At 53.5% G+C, this 14,020-nt stretch overlaps 1 protein-coding gene across 1 annotated transcript; it reads right to left on the bottom strand.

Annotated features, from left to right (window-relative positions):
• Window positions 1-6,778: 6,778 nt before the first annotated feature.
• On the bottom strand, window positions 6,779-13,536 carry Ccr7 (C-C motif chemokine receptor 7). Its single transcript, XM_013357008.4, has 2 exons — window positions 13,365-13,536; window positions 6,779-10,498 (listed from the first exon to the last, which is right to left on the bottom strand). The coding sequence occupies exons 1-2, from the start codon at window positions 13,404-13,406 to the stop codon at window positions 9,422-9,424; spliced, it is 1,119 nt and encodes a 372-aa protein (XP_013212462.1). The 5' UTR covers window positions 13,407-13,536; the 3' UTR covers window positions 6,779-9,421.
• Between the last annotated feature and the right edge of the window lie 484 nt (window positions 13,537-14,020).

The raw sequence follows: 14,020 nt of genomic DNA, 5'->3' as shown, positions 1-14,020 counted from the left end.
AAGATACCACCGGATATTGGTGGTTATCTGCTCTGTGACCCCTACATGTTGAAGTTTGAACATTGCAGAAGCACACCGAGGCAAGCATATAAAGCAGGGTTTATTTAGGAAGGGGTAACATAGACTTCTCCTGGGAGGAAGAAAGAGGCCATAGCTAGACCCTGGTATCCCAAGAAGTAAGGCGTTCTGCCCTTTTTATATGTCCCAGGCTTCCTTTCTTTTCTTGCCTTCTTCCCCTTTCTCCTTCCTGCATACATGGCTAGGCCCAGGAATGCTTGGTGGGGTGGCCAAAAGGTGGGAAACAGGTGGGCTGAAGCAGGAAGGGCAGGATGGTGCAGCCTCAGACACATTAATTAACAACCTTATAGCTCCCTGTAGGGAGGGGCAATTCCTGGGACAGGTTACCTTAGCAACAGATGGGGGGGGGGCGCAGGTTCTTGATACGGGTGGAGGAAGGGTTCCAAAAGAATTAACATTCAATATCTCGGGGGACAGTCTCCAACTTCCTGGACTTACTCAAAATTGGCCTCCTTGATCCGACCTGACTCGATTTACCTATCTATACTGACTGCCTGGCTAATTCTGGCTTCACTTGTGGAGGACACATGGATGATAGATGGCAAAACCAGCATGGGAATTGGGATCCCAGATGTCTTGCTTTGCCCCCTCCTCCCTGTCAAGGGGCATCTGGTAACCAGACCTCCCTCCCTGGCTGGCCTCCAACTTTCTGGCTGCTTCCCACCCCTGGGGGATGGGAACCAGCTGTAGGCGGAGGAGATAGGTTGGGGGCTGTGGGCGGGGTGGGGGGGCGGTACATGGACCATGCTATATTTGATCTCCTGGAGGGTACATATCAGAAAGATCACAGGCCCAGTTCTTTCACTCACCCAAGTCATTTCACCCTTTAATGCCTCAGTAAGTTGACAGGGAAAAAAAATTCAGAGATGTGAGTGATCTATGCTCTTTTAAGTATTCTAATGAGGGGCTGGGGATGTAGCTCAGTTGGTAGAGTGCCTGCCTCGATTTACCTATCTATATTAACTGCCTGTCTAATTCTGGCTTCACTACGTGGCCACTCAGGTGACCTTTCTTCCCTTCTCTGTAGGTGACTGTGGTTGGACCAAGGCGTGATGGCATGCGCCTTAGAACAGATTTGTTTTTCTGGATCCTTCCTTAAGTGCTGAATGTTGAACGTTCAGGGAAGGAACAGAGCATGAAACAGTTTTGCACAGGAAAGGTCAGGGTTAGGTTATAGGGTAGAGGAAAAAGGAAAAGATCCAGGCCTAGGGGGCCTGCTTGGCTTGGAGCAGGGGCTGTGGGATCAAAAGAAGCCAACAATGAAGGTCCCCGAAGGAAGTGTGGGCCACGAACCAAATTTACCTCCTGTGTTCACATCTGGCTGGGAGGTAAGGGGAGACGACAAGAAATAAACACATTCTGAGCGTCTGCTGTTAATGAAGGGGTCTGGAGTTTCTGAACCAAGAATCAGATTGCAAAGTCTAAGGAGGAGACAGGCTGGTGAATGCTGGGAGAATCCAGGAGACCAGGCCACAGCACCCAGGTGCTCCACACAACCCTGTAGTGCTGATGGTTTTTCTCATTCCACGGAGGAACAGGCTGAGGCTAAGCAAGTCAAGAAGCATGCCCAAGGCCACCTAGCTAGTTAAGTGGAGGTGGGGATCTTTGGACTGCCTCTCTGAGGGTGTGCCTGTGGGGGAGGACAGGAACATTGCTTCTTTGGGTCCAAGACCTCCTAAGATCTTATGGAATCTCTCCAGGGCTAACTCACCTGGAGACTCAATTCCTGCCCTACCTGTTCTTTCTTGCAGCGTCTCTCTCTACCCCACACCCTGCCTTCTTTCTCTCCATTCCTCAACTTCCCAAGCTCTTTCTTTCCTTCGGGTCTCTATTGCTGGGTTGGGTTGGAGATCTCAAGGCCCATGAGTGAAGCCTGCTTGAGGTGTGGGGGATGTCTTGGGTAGATGAATATGTCTGTTTCCCTCCATGCTCTTCCCAGGGTCCTGTTCTGCTGCCTCCAATGCTAAATCAATCAAATTGTGTGATTGGGCTGCAGGTGGGCTGCTCGTGTGTCTGAGCACTACTTGTGTCCAGGCCATAGCATGTATGTGAGGGGGCTACTGCTGTACTCGTGGGTGCTGTGTGCATGTGCACGTGTTCATACTTCTGCATGCGTGTGTGGTGTATACACTCTGTGTACCACTGTGCGTGTGCTTCTTAAGCGTATTGCAAAAGTTCCTACTTATAGGTGCATACCTGCAGGACCAGCCTAGCTCCATAATTTGCAGAGCCTGGTCTCCTTATTTAAAAAATCTTAAGGATTTCAAAACGGAGACAGCAAAACCTTCAACCCAGCCTGGGCTCTTATTGAGAGTGGGCCCCCTGTGTGTCTGAACAGGTCTTAACCCATGTAGCCAGTCCCAGTTCAAGTGTCCTACTCATATGTGTGTGGGTGCATGAGCCTATGAGTGTGCTCAGGCATGAAATCTGAACCCTTTTCTCACACTCCCGAAGGTAGGCCTCCTCAGCAGCTGGTGCCTATCAAAGGAAAGGTGTGTTTTATTTTTGGCGCCTTTATGACTTGTTCCCATGGTGCCCTGGGAGGCTTTTGTTTGACTGCCTTTGTTGGAAAGGGTGACAAACACTTCCCTCCACCTGCTGCGCTGGTGGCCCCACCAGAAACCACAGCTGGGGGTGGAGCAGCTTCCTCAGCCCCTCCCCCACTCACCCTGCACCTCTTCCAGGCATCTACGTGCCCAGAGCCCTGCCCAGCTGAGCGCTGGGCCCCCACCCCACCCAGACAAGGCACCAGTAGCGCGTCAGAGCTGGAGGGGGGGGGTGGATGGAAAGTATCTGACCCAGCACCACTTCTATGGCTGAGGAGATGGAGGCCCCAGAGAGGGTCGGCGACCCGCCCATGTTGGCCAGTGACTCCCAGGTGTGTACAGCCCTGGAGGGCTGAGGAGGAAGCCTGTGTGAGAACAGGGCGGTGGAAAAGACCCAGTTGCTGCCCATCTGTGGGGGACAACTCCCCTCCCCAGAAGGGGGTTATGTCTTTGTTTATTTGATTCACCTTCTCCCAGATCAGAGCCACATCCAGCAGGTTTTGAGAGATGTTGACTGCCTAGAAACAATGCCTGGCTCTAAATGGGGGCTCCAGAAATATATACTCACCAACCAACAGCTATTTAGTTGAACATTGTGGTAAGGTGGCAAAAGCAAGGACTTTGGAGGCCAGCTAGAACTGGTTGAAGTCACTTCGTAGCTTTATCACTTACTAGTTGCGTGACTTTAGGAAAGTTACTTACCCTCTCTGAGTCTCACTTTCCTCATCTGTAAAATGGGATTCTAGTAGGTTGTTGTGAGGATGGGATGAGATAAGATACTGAGGCTTACTTAGTACAGTATGAAGTACAGAATACAATTTTTTTTTTTTTTTTTTGCTACTGGTCATTGATTCCAGGGGCACTTTACGACTGAGCTATGTCCCCAGCCATTTTTATTTTTATTTGGAGACAGTCTTGCTAAATTGCTAAGGGTCTTGCTCAGTGGCCCTGGCTGGCCTAGAGTTTGAGATTCTCCTGCCTTAGCCTCCCAAGTCCCTGGGATCACAGGTGTGCGCCACCATGCCCAGCCGAGAATACAGTCTTAATAAAGTTGCTAAGTGTGTTGCCATGGGTAAATGACACAGTCCAACCTCGTTTTTCTTACTTGATCTGGTAAGAGAGTTCAGTGGGAGGAGGTGTAGCCAGTAGTCCTTGGCATCTCACGGGTACTCAGTAAATGCCAGCCTGTCTCCTTTTCTGGTTCATCATCCTCCACTTCTGAAAGCCTCCTCCAACCCCCAGCCCCTTGTGACTCCTGCAACCCCCTCCACTGAACCCCACCCTCTGCCTCCCAGCTTCTGATCTTGCAATAGAAGCTCATAAGCTCCCGCAGTCCACAGTCAGCTCAGTCTGGCTGACTCTGGAGATGGCAACTTGGAGCAGAACAGGCATGATTCACCATCCTTCTCCCCATTCCCTTCCCCCAGGGGCCAGAGGTTCGCAACAGCACCCCCAGGCAGCTGAGCCACCTTGAACCGGTGTGGGGAGCAGGGCGGGTGGCGGACAGAAGTGCTAGCGCAGGCAAGATGGTGCGTGCAGGAGTCAGCTTGGGAGAGGACTCTCAAGCTGCTGCGTGGGAGGCAGAGCTGGTTCCCATGAGGGTGGCCCCCTAGTGCCTGGCTTGACCACAGGCCTTAGTAGCCAGGCCACAGAAAACCCCCTGCAGGCCTGGGAAGAGGAAGGCACCACTTAGTCTTTGCATGTGATGGTGTTTTTGCTTCGGTCACCCGAGTGCTGTTGCATAAACTCCACAAGACAAATGTGCTCGCGTTTCCAAACTCTTTTGAAACATCGGGAAAGGGTTTGGGGGCATGTCTTCCGCAGCATCTGCTGAACGTCATAATGTCAGATATTTACCCAGAACAAATATAAACTCAGCTGTCCTAGGCAGGCTCTGACATGGGCTCCAGAGGACTTCAGGGCGGGGAGTTGCTTTACCTGCCCTCGGTCTAGTGGACTTGGGCATCTGTCCTCAGGACCTATTGCCTCACAAGGGAGTGGAGCTAGACAGGACCTGGCCAGGCTGACCCCTCCCAGACTGTGCAGGGAGGTGCTTATTTACCCTGAGCTGAGAACCTGGAGGTCAAACTGTGTGTGACACTTAGAACAGTCCTGCCAGCCAAGCCCCTGGGATTTGTGGACAATAGAGCAAAATAAGATTATAGCCATCCCTGAAGCACCCTCAGGAGAGGAAGGACTTTGACAACAGAGATGTCTGAATTTGGTCACTCACCAACCCAGAGAGAGGAGCCCAAGGGGAATTCACATTCTTTTGTTTCTGAGTTTGGGCAGGGCCAGCTGCAGGGCCAAGGATGGGTTAAGCAGCTCTGTCCAGGAGTCTTTTCTGCAGGCAGAGCCCTTGTGTGAGTCTCTGGTTGGGCCCTGGAACTGACACAGCCACTCTGGGATGGCCACAGGGTAGCTGGGGCCCTTCAGGCACCTGCACCCATTTAGTGGGGGCTGGACGTTCATTGTTTTGGTGCCTGACAGCGCTGCTTCTTTGAGTTGAAAGCCCCTGAGGCTTTCTAGGGGCTCAGACTGGGAAACTTGGCTATTTCTGACCCTTCTCTCTGCGTATCCCCCTGTTTCCCCTCTCTGGGATTGGGAGGCCTGGGGAAATTATGCATGTGTGAGCATGTGCACATGTGTGTGTGTACACAGGGACATCCATTGACCCGCTGAAGACACTCTCCACATTGGGGTCCCAGCATATATCCCTAGACCCACCCCTGCCCCACCTGTCCCCAGTTAGAATCACTTCCCTCCCTCATCTCCTTTGGCTTAAGCTCCCACCCCTCTCCAAGGGCTGTTTCCTTCCTTCCATTTACCCCTCAACACAGAAATGCAACCAAGTACCTAAGTCCTGGGGAAGATAGCCTCGCTTCCTTTCTTAGGATCAGGGGTAGCTCTGGAGTTGAGTGCTGGCCCAGCATGCATGAGGCCCTGGGTTCCCTTCCCCAGCACCAGGTGGGGAATCCGTTGCCTGATTTCCTTTGGGTCTGCTGCCATATTCCATTCATTTTCTCAGATTCCACAACAAGGACAGGAACTATCTAAGGCGGTGAAAGAGGTTTTCCTTAAGGAAGGGTGCCTGCCAGGAAGTAGAGGCAGATCACAGGTAGTTGTGCAGGAATGTTGGAGCTAGTGCCACTAGTTCTCATGGGATGTGCTCTGCATGGGACTTGGATTTAAGGTCTAGTGTTGCCAAGAGCTTCTGGTAGACCTCAGGTAAGCTTGTTTGTCTCACCTGGATAGCTTGGTGGGAAGGCCAGACTACTAATCCCAAAGTTGTCATTAATTGTATGAGATTGGAAATTGGGCTAAGGATTGAACTTGGTTTACCTTGAGGTTAGCAGTATTCTTTTTTTTTTTTAAGCTGTCATTTCTTAAACGTTCCTAAGTGACACCCAACAACATTTTATTTATATGAATAATTTATTTCACATCACAACCCTAGGAGGTCAATACTACTAATAACCCCATTATACAGATTAGGAAAACAAGGCACGGAGAGGCTAAGTGACCAGCCCAAGCAGTGGAGCTGGGATTCAAACCAGACTGTCTGGCTGCAAGAGTCCGAGCTCCCCACCACCACGATCAACATTCCGGGCACTGTGCTACATGTTTACCCAAATCTTGTCCATTTTGCAGCTGAGAAATCTGAGACTCAGAGCAGTTGAGCAACAGCTGAAGGTCACACAGCTGGGGAGCAATAGAGATGAGATTTGAAGTTGGCTGGGCTCCAGAGCCTCGGCTCCCCCCACCCTCCAGCAGTCCTGCCAGACCCTCCTCCCAAAGTGAGTTTAAGCAATCTCCCTGAGCTGTGATCTCTCTCCTGGAATGTCAGCCCCTCCCTCTGGGCCTCAGTTTCACCATCGAGAGTGATGGGGGTTGGCCCTACCGAACATTGAGGTCCCTTCCAGCTCTGTGAAGCTGTGTTGGAGAGACGGGGTGCTTCTAGCTGAAAGGGCAGCTCCATGACCTGGGTTTGCCTTGGACTTGGCCTGTGGCTGTAGCCAGGGAGGGCGAGGGGGACAAGGGGCTGGAATGAAGGCAAACTTCAGGATACCGTAGAAGGGCCCTGGGGGGCTGTGAACCTAGGAAGGCAGGATAGCTGTATGAAGCAGAAGAAGAGGGGGAGAGAGAGAGAGAGAGAGAGAGAGAGAGAGAGAGAGAGAGAGAGAGAGAGAGAGAGTGAGAGAGAGAGAAGCCCTGGGTGGGCCTCCTGGGGGGTCCTTTCCTTTTTCCCAGGGGTTACCCCCAAACACAAGGTAGGCTCACGAGAGCCCTGGGTAAGGGGTGGGGTTTGGGCCCACATGGGGCTGGGGTCTGAAGCTCTGAGACACAGCAGTTTGGGGATTTAACATGGCTGGGGGTTTTGTTGTCTCTGTAAATATTTGGAGACGTCCAGTTATTCTAGAAAAATGTATTTGAAGTTGGGGTGGCGTGTTTGTGGGGCTGGCCGGGCTTCCTTTTCCGTGATGGCTCTTGTTACATTCCTCCCTGCAGGAACTGAGGGCTGTTTTCCCATCTGTAACCTCATTAGGATATACACCCCCACACACGCTCGGGCAGGTTCCCCTTGGGGACACACGTGCACAATGGCATCGCCTTCTCGTCCCACGCACGCACACTCGGTTGCGGCTGCACCTTTTAATATTTAATGCCCGTTGCCGCGGACACCGCTGCATGCTGTGACTGCCCCGGTGCCAGCCTCATTCCTGTAGGGCGCCAGTTCCCGGCTTGGAGGCAGCCTGACAAATCGTGTTAGAAACCTCCCAGCCCCATGCGTCCTGCGGAGGAGGGTAATGTCATGTGGTTACCAGATCAGAGAATGGGCGTCACTGCCAGGCAGGCTCCATTTCCAATGGAGGCGCCTTTGGCTTGGGAAAATCTGTGGGTTCACCTTTTGTGCCAAGGTCTCAACCCTCCCTCAGATGCCCCCTGGGACCCAGAGCCATGTGCATGCTGGGCCTTTAAGATCCACCCTACACCTCACAGGTTGGACTGATTTCTTTGGTTTGGAGAAGTCAGGGTTCCGGGTGGGCCCAGGATACCAGTGACATGGACCCCTGGTTTGTGCATGGGGAAGCATCTGTTCTTCCCTCCCACCCTCTGCAGTGGACATCTAAACCTCTGTGGTTTGAATGTGTGTCCTTTCGTCACCCATGTGTTGGAACCTCAAAGTGGTGGCATTACTGGGAGAGGCCCCCGTGAGGGGGAGGTTATAAGAGCCCCATGAATGGGATTAATGACCTTATGAAAGAGCTAAAGGGAACCTGCTGTGCCCTTTAGGCCCTTTGTCCAGCCTCCAGAACTGTGAGGAACACTTTTCTACTATTTAACAATGACCCAGACTGGAGTTTAGTGCTGCATTCAGAATGGATCAAGACACACGCCACCGAGGACCATTGCAACAAGTGGCCCGTAAGGAGCGTCCTGGGTGGTCCCAGATTTTAAGCACCCAGCGAAGGGTCCCTTCCAGCCTGTCTCATCAGTCCCGTTCTAGATTCCATACTTCAGATTGCCGCGACCTCTGAGTCCAGGGAAAGGCCCTCCCTCCACACACAAGTTTTAGCCCTGACAAGGGTCAGGGCTCTAGTTCCAGGCTGAGCTGGCACAGGGCAGGCCGACTAGTACGCAGATCCAGCTGAGGGTCAAGATAGTTCCCAGGCAGAGAAGTTACTGGAACAATGTGGTCTCTCTAAATCTCCACTCAGATTGGAGTCTCTGGTTCACTGGTGACTGCACAGGCTTGGTTCCATCTCTTGCTCTCTGGAAGGGCGTTCACAAGATGGACATCCTGTCCTTATCCTCCTTCAACCCTCTTTCAGCTTCTTGGGCTGCTGTCACGGGATGAGCTCAGAGCACAGCTCAGTGTTCTCATGTTTCTGAGCTTCTCTGAGAAATGAGGATGGGGAGGAGGGGGATGGGGGCGGTCAGGTGGGGCGTGGGACATTGCAAAAGAACACACTCATCTGCCATTTACAAAAGAATGTTTAGCCTCTTTCTTTCAAAGCTGTCGTTTCCTCAAAGCAAAGTTTTATTTGCTCTCTTAATGAACTGAAGAGCAGGATAGTTTTCATCTGGCAGCCAGCACTGTCACCCTCTCTGGTCTCCAACCTTTCTGTCCTCCCCTCTCATCCTCGTGGAGCTGAGACCTGACCTTATGTTGTCGCTGCTGCAGAGCTTGGCTGGGAAAGTGGCTTGGTCAGGCTGGGGCAGCCGGCCTGGCCTGCAGGGAACACCACCTTTCCTTGTCAGTGGCAGGGGAAGGGCACACGTGCTCTCGGGGCAGTTAGGAGGTTGCCTTGCTGACGGTGGAAAAGCGAGATGGAGGAGGGGACTCACAGAGTTGGTTTGACCTGTCCCCTTACTCACCAGGCTAAGAAGCTTCACCAAAATCTTGGTCTTGGAGACAGAGTCTTGTTTTCTGGAAGGCCTGGCCTCTGCCCTTGAGTCTCTGGGATGGCTTCTTTCTCGCTGGGAGGAAGGTTCAGGGGACTCAGCAGCCCCCGCCGCCACCATCAGTCCCGTCTCCTTCACTATGGCTCACGAGGGGCAGATGGTTTCGCCACTTTCACTTTTGACGTCTGGTTTGGGGACAACAGCTTTATCTGCAGCCTTGGTTGAGGTAGCTAGTGTTGGGGTCAAGCTGTCTCTTGGGACTCTTGGTTTTTTACATTGTCAACTTCAATGGCCAGAACTGCTTTTCGTTCAGCAGCTTTTGGATGGGTGTCTTGAATCTGTCCCCTTCGCCCTGAGAGAAGTCCCTCTCCCTTGGGCAGAGGAGCTGCCTATGGAGAGAAGGTGGTGGTGGTCTCGGCCTCCATGCTCATGGAGGCATGCCGCGTGTGCCGGCAGGAAGACCACTGTCGGAGCTGCTCCTGGCTGAGGCAGCCCAGGTCCTTAAAGAGCTTGAAGAGGTCGTTGCGGAACTTGACACCGATGAAGGCGTACAGGAAAGGGTTGACGCAGCACCGGACGCAGGCCATGCTGTAGGTGACATCATAGGCGATGTTGAGCTGCTTGCTGAGCTCGCAGGTGCTGCCGGTGATGTTGAAGTTGGCCACCGTCTGGGCCAGGATCACCCCATTGTAGGGCAACTGGAAGACGATGAAGACCACCACCACGGCGATGATCACCTTGATGGCCTTGTTGCGCTCGAAGTTGCGCGCCTGGAGCAGGGTGCGGATGATGACGAGGTAGCAGAAGCTCATGGCCAGCAGGGGCACCAGGAAGCCAATCACCATCTGGGCCACCTGGATGGTGATCAAAGCCTCCACACGCTCGGTGATGAGAGAGCATCGCCAGGCTTGCTCGCTGCTGCTCCTCTGGATGCCGCTGTAGAGCAGCTCTGGGACGGAAAGCAACGTGGCCAGGATCCAGATGCCCACACAGGACAGCTTGCTGATGAGAAGCACGCGGGCGCGGTGGCGGTGGGCACACACAGCCTGGACGATGGCTACATAGCGGTCGATGCTGATACAAAGCAGCAGCAGCATACCGCTGAAGAAGCTTATTTTGTAGATACCAAAGATGAACTTGCAGAAGTCGATACCAAAGATCCAGGACTTGGCTGCACTGTAGGCCCAGAAGGGAAGGGTCAGGAGGAAGAGGATGTCTGCCATGGCCAAGTTGAGCAGGTAGGTATCTGTCATGGTCTTGAGCCGCTTGAAATAGATGTAGGTGGACACCACCAGCCCATTGCCCACCAGGCCCACGAAGCAGATGACTGAGTACATGGCGGGGAGGAACCAGGCCTTAAAGTTCCGCACATCTTTCTTGGAGCACAAAGACTCGTACAAGGTGTAGTCCACCGTGGTGTTGTCCCCGATGTAATCATCTGTGACTTCATCTTGGCACAAGCACACCTGTGGGGAAGGAAATAAGGGAAAACAGTTCAGTTTTAGCGAGGTGGGTCCAAATCTGGCTGGGATTTATCTTAGAGCAGTGGTTTCATCAGAATCTCCTGGGACGAGATAGAAACACAAATTTTCAGACCTTAACTGAGAACCAGCATCTCAGGGGATGGGACCTAGGAATCTGTATTTTTCCTAAACTCTCCAGGCACTTCTTTGGTTTGAAATCACTGCATCTCAAACTTTAACATGCATATGAGTTACCTAGGGATCTTGTTAAAGTGTATATCCTGTCTGGCATGGTAGCACATGCCTGTAATCCCAGTGGCTTGGGACGCTGAGGCAGGAGGATCGCAGGTTCAAGGCCAACCTCAGCAGCTGAGTGAAGCCCTAAGCAGTGTAGTGAGGCCTGTCTCAAAATAAAAAAAAAAAAGAAGAAGAAGAGCTGGGGACGTGGCTCAGTGTGGCCTGGATGCCCTTGGATTCACTCCCTGATACAAAACCCAAACCAAACCATACCCCAAAACAAAGGTATACCCTAATTTGGTGGGCTGGGTGGGGCCCGGGATTCTAGATTTCTACCAATCAGGATCAAGGGTCTGATTTTGCCATTTCTGAGACACTCAGCCTCACATGGGTAAACAGTGGGCTGGAAATAGTCGCGGCCTTGGGGTCCAATGAGCCTCGAACTGGTTAAAGGCACTTCCTCTCACTAAGCCTCAGTTTTCCTGACTGTGAAATGGAGGTGAATCCTATCTCTTGCACATGCTAGTGGTGAGGTACCTAGCCCGGGTTCTGGGACCCTTTCATGTTTACAGTTTTATTTTGCCCCCTGAAAACTCCATGAGGTTGGGGTGTGTGGATTTCGAGGGAAAAGTCCACCCTGGGGTCAAGGTTGAGGAGGACCTGCCGTGAGAAGGCGGCAAAACTCCTGTTAAGAGGACAAGAAGCCCCAAGTTTGGGGCAGACGGCTGTGATCCCAGGTGGTGAGTGAGCAACCTGGAGACGTTTATGGATTCCTGGTGTCCGCTAGCACTCGGCAGGAGCTCAGGCAACGCGTGCCCAAGGGCACTGAGCTCTGTGAGTCGATGACTGGATGACAGGGCCCGGTGGGGGGAGTGCTCCTCAGCTGTGGCTGAGTCGTGGGCAGCTGTGCCCCTGGAAGGAAGTGTGACTTTCTTCTCCCACTCTCCCTCTGTGCTCCCACTCTCCCCCCCCCCCCCCCACCCCTCTGCCTCTCTCTCTTCCGGCAGACAGATCCCAATCAGCAGGGCTCAGCTGCTCTGGGCTTTTTTTAGCCTGTCTGCAGGACAGGGTGAAGGTTCAGCAGCCTGCCGTGATTTTATCAATGAAGGAGGGGGCACAAGGGCCGCTGTGCACGATGATAGATGGCCCTGCTCTAGAAGAACGGCCTCAGGAAACTCCTGGTTCTTCCTCAGGGAACCGGGCTCTTAGCAGTTCAATGACAATCCACATTCTGCATTCATCACTGTCCAGGGATGAGGACAGGAGAGGGTGAAATGGGGTTCTCCTGACATGGCTGCAGCCTGGGGGTCTTGGAGGAAGCTGGCTGCCTTTGGCCCACCCAGAGGAAGACACAAGGCCTTAGGTCCAGGATCCCTGGGCTTAAGGGGGTTCAGTCCTTTTGGACGGCAGTACTCACAGCCTCTGTGAAGCGTGCTCCCCCACCCAGTCCTCCTGCTCTACAACCCCCCCTGCAGCCTTGACGCCTCTGCAGCCCACAGCCCCACCACATCCTGCCTGTCTGAGCCTCCTCCCGCACCCCCCCACACCCCGCACCCCTCCCCAGAAAGAGAAGAATGAGCCACAGCTGTCTCCATCCCCTCCCCAGCCTTCCAGCCAGCAGCACAGGGCAGAGGGAGGGAGGCAGTAGAGATGGGGAAGGGGGCCAGGTTGAGGGCTGCCGTCCAAACTTCGGGGGGCCTTTGGGATGGGGTTTTGGGAACAGTGCCCAGCTTGGGGCCTGCCTCTGGCCTGAGCTCCTGGAAAGCTTCCCCTCTGGCCACCAGACCTGGGGAAGAGCCCAGTTCTGAAGCACTGCCTCTCCAGAGTGGCCTCGGAGGAGCCGGCTTGTTCCCCAAGCCCTAGAGCGCTCTCACCCGACAAACAGGAAACTCAAGGAGTTTCCTGACTCTGGCACTTGATGGGGTGCATCTTCTGCCGCAGTTGGTGGGACTGAGGAGTGGAAACCCGCAAGTTGGGGATCTTTGCTCCTGCAGAGTTCAGGCCCCTGTGGGGGTGCTTGCTCCATCCACCCTCCCCGACATTGTCTGGGCCCCATCTTTCTTCCCCGTCCTCACAGCAGGGCCGGATGGGGTCTCAGTTTCATGACAGAGAGTGGGGCTTCTAGGGGAGCCTTGGACTGAAGGGAGAGGGGGATAGAATAGTAACTGGGTCACCAGACCAAAGTTTCTTTTCTCTGCTCACACGTGGCATCTTCCCTGTGTGGACGGGTGTGTGCACATATGTGCAAAACCAGGTGAGGACAGGGATCCTGTGCAGAACCAGTGGGAGAAGAAAGTTTTGTGGTTCTTCTCTCTCCAAGAGCTCAATCTGTGTTTCTTGGGTGGGGAGACTGGAGGTGGGGTAGGGAAGGTGGTGGTAAATAACTTCACCCCATATTTTAATTTAGATGGAGTAAAGGAAGTCCAGAGGACCATCTGGGACTCTTGGTGGGAGGGGAGGGTTGCTCAACAGATGGAGAGGAGGGTGGTCATCAGCTTAATGAATGGCAGGTGGGTTTTTGTCTGGGCCTTTTATTTCTTTCTAGCAAATGGCCAGCTTCCCCAACAGCACTCCTGGCTTGGGAGGGGAGAGTCGGGGAGGGAACAGAGCGTCCCCTGGTAGGAAACCTCACCTGGAAAATGACAAGGAGAGCCACGGCCAGCACACTTTTCATTGGTTTCCCTGTAGGAGACAAGGCAAGAAAGTTATTGCTTGGCAGGGACGACCCTTTGTTATTAAAGAAAGCAGCGGAGGGGGAGATGCTGCTGGGAACCGTCGTCGTAGTCCTGAGCTCCAGGCTCTGCGTTTGCAAAAGAGAACATCAGAACCAGATTGTGCTTTTGAACACCTGGCCTGCTGCCCGGCATCCCTGTCCTCACCTCTCCTTCCTCCACTCCCAGGTCCAGGATTAGAACACGGGGCAGGCGCTTCCCACCACTGACCCTGGCCCAGCTGGGCTTCTTCTGGAGTTGGGGAGTTTACCAGAAACTTGACTGTCCCTCAAGACCCCAGGGTGGTCTTGGGGGGATGGGGCCCAACCCCTCCCCCCACGAGTCCCAGATGTTCTCTGGACTTCCTTTACTCCATCTGAGCCTGACTCCAGGGTCTCCGTGGCGCCTCCCAGTGAGTGTGATGCAGGAAGAGAAGGCAAGGCCCCCGGAGTGTGCACACAGTCCTGCCCTACTTCGGTGCCAGGGTCCTTTGGTCCAGGGAGCATTTCTTGGTATTCAGCTGATTGAGCAGCCTCATATGAAGCCTGGCCAGGTGGGCCGAGGAAATAGGGGATTT

The sequence above is a fragment of the Ictidomys tridecemlineatus genome, chromosome 3, assembly GCF_052094955.1.
Source record: "Ictidomys tridecemlineatus isolate mIctTri1 chromosome 3, mIctTri1.hap1, whole genome shotgun sequence".
Taxonomy (NCBI): domain Eukaryota; kingdom Metazoa; phylum Chordata; class Mammalia; order Rodentia; family Sciuridae; genus Ictidomys; species Ictidomys tridecemlineatus.
Note: the sequence above shows the minus strand (reverse complement) of the source record. Positions and strands in the feature narration are given on the sequence as shown.

What these genes read in the sequence shown, in the direction of transcription:
- Ccr7 (XM_013357008.4), bottom strand. Translation starts at nt 13,406, where the DNA reads ATGAAAAGTGTGCTGGCCGTGGCTCTCCTTGTCATTTTCCAG. An exon ending in CTCTCCTTGTCATTTTCCAG is followed by an intron (nt 10,499 to 13,364) that starts GTGAGGTTTCCT and finishes CCTTCCCCACAG; the next exon opens with GTGTGCTTGTGCCAAGATGA.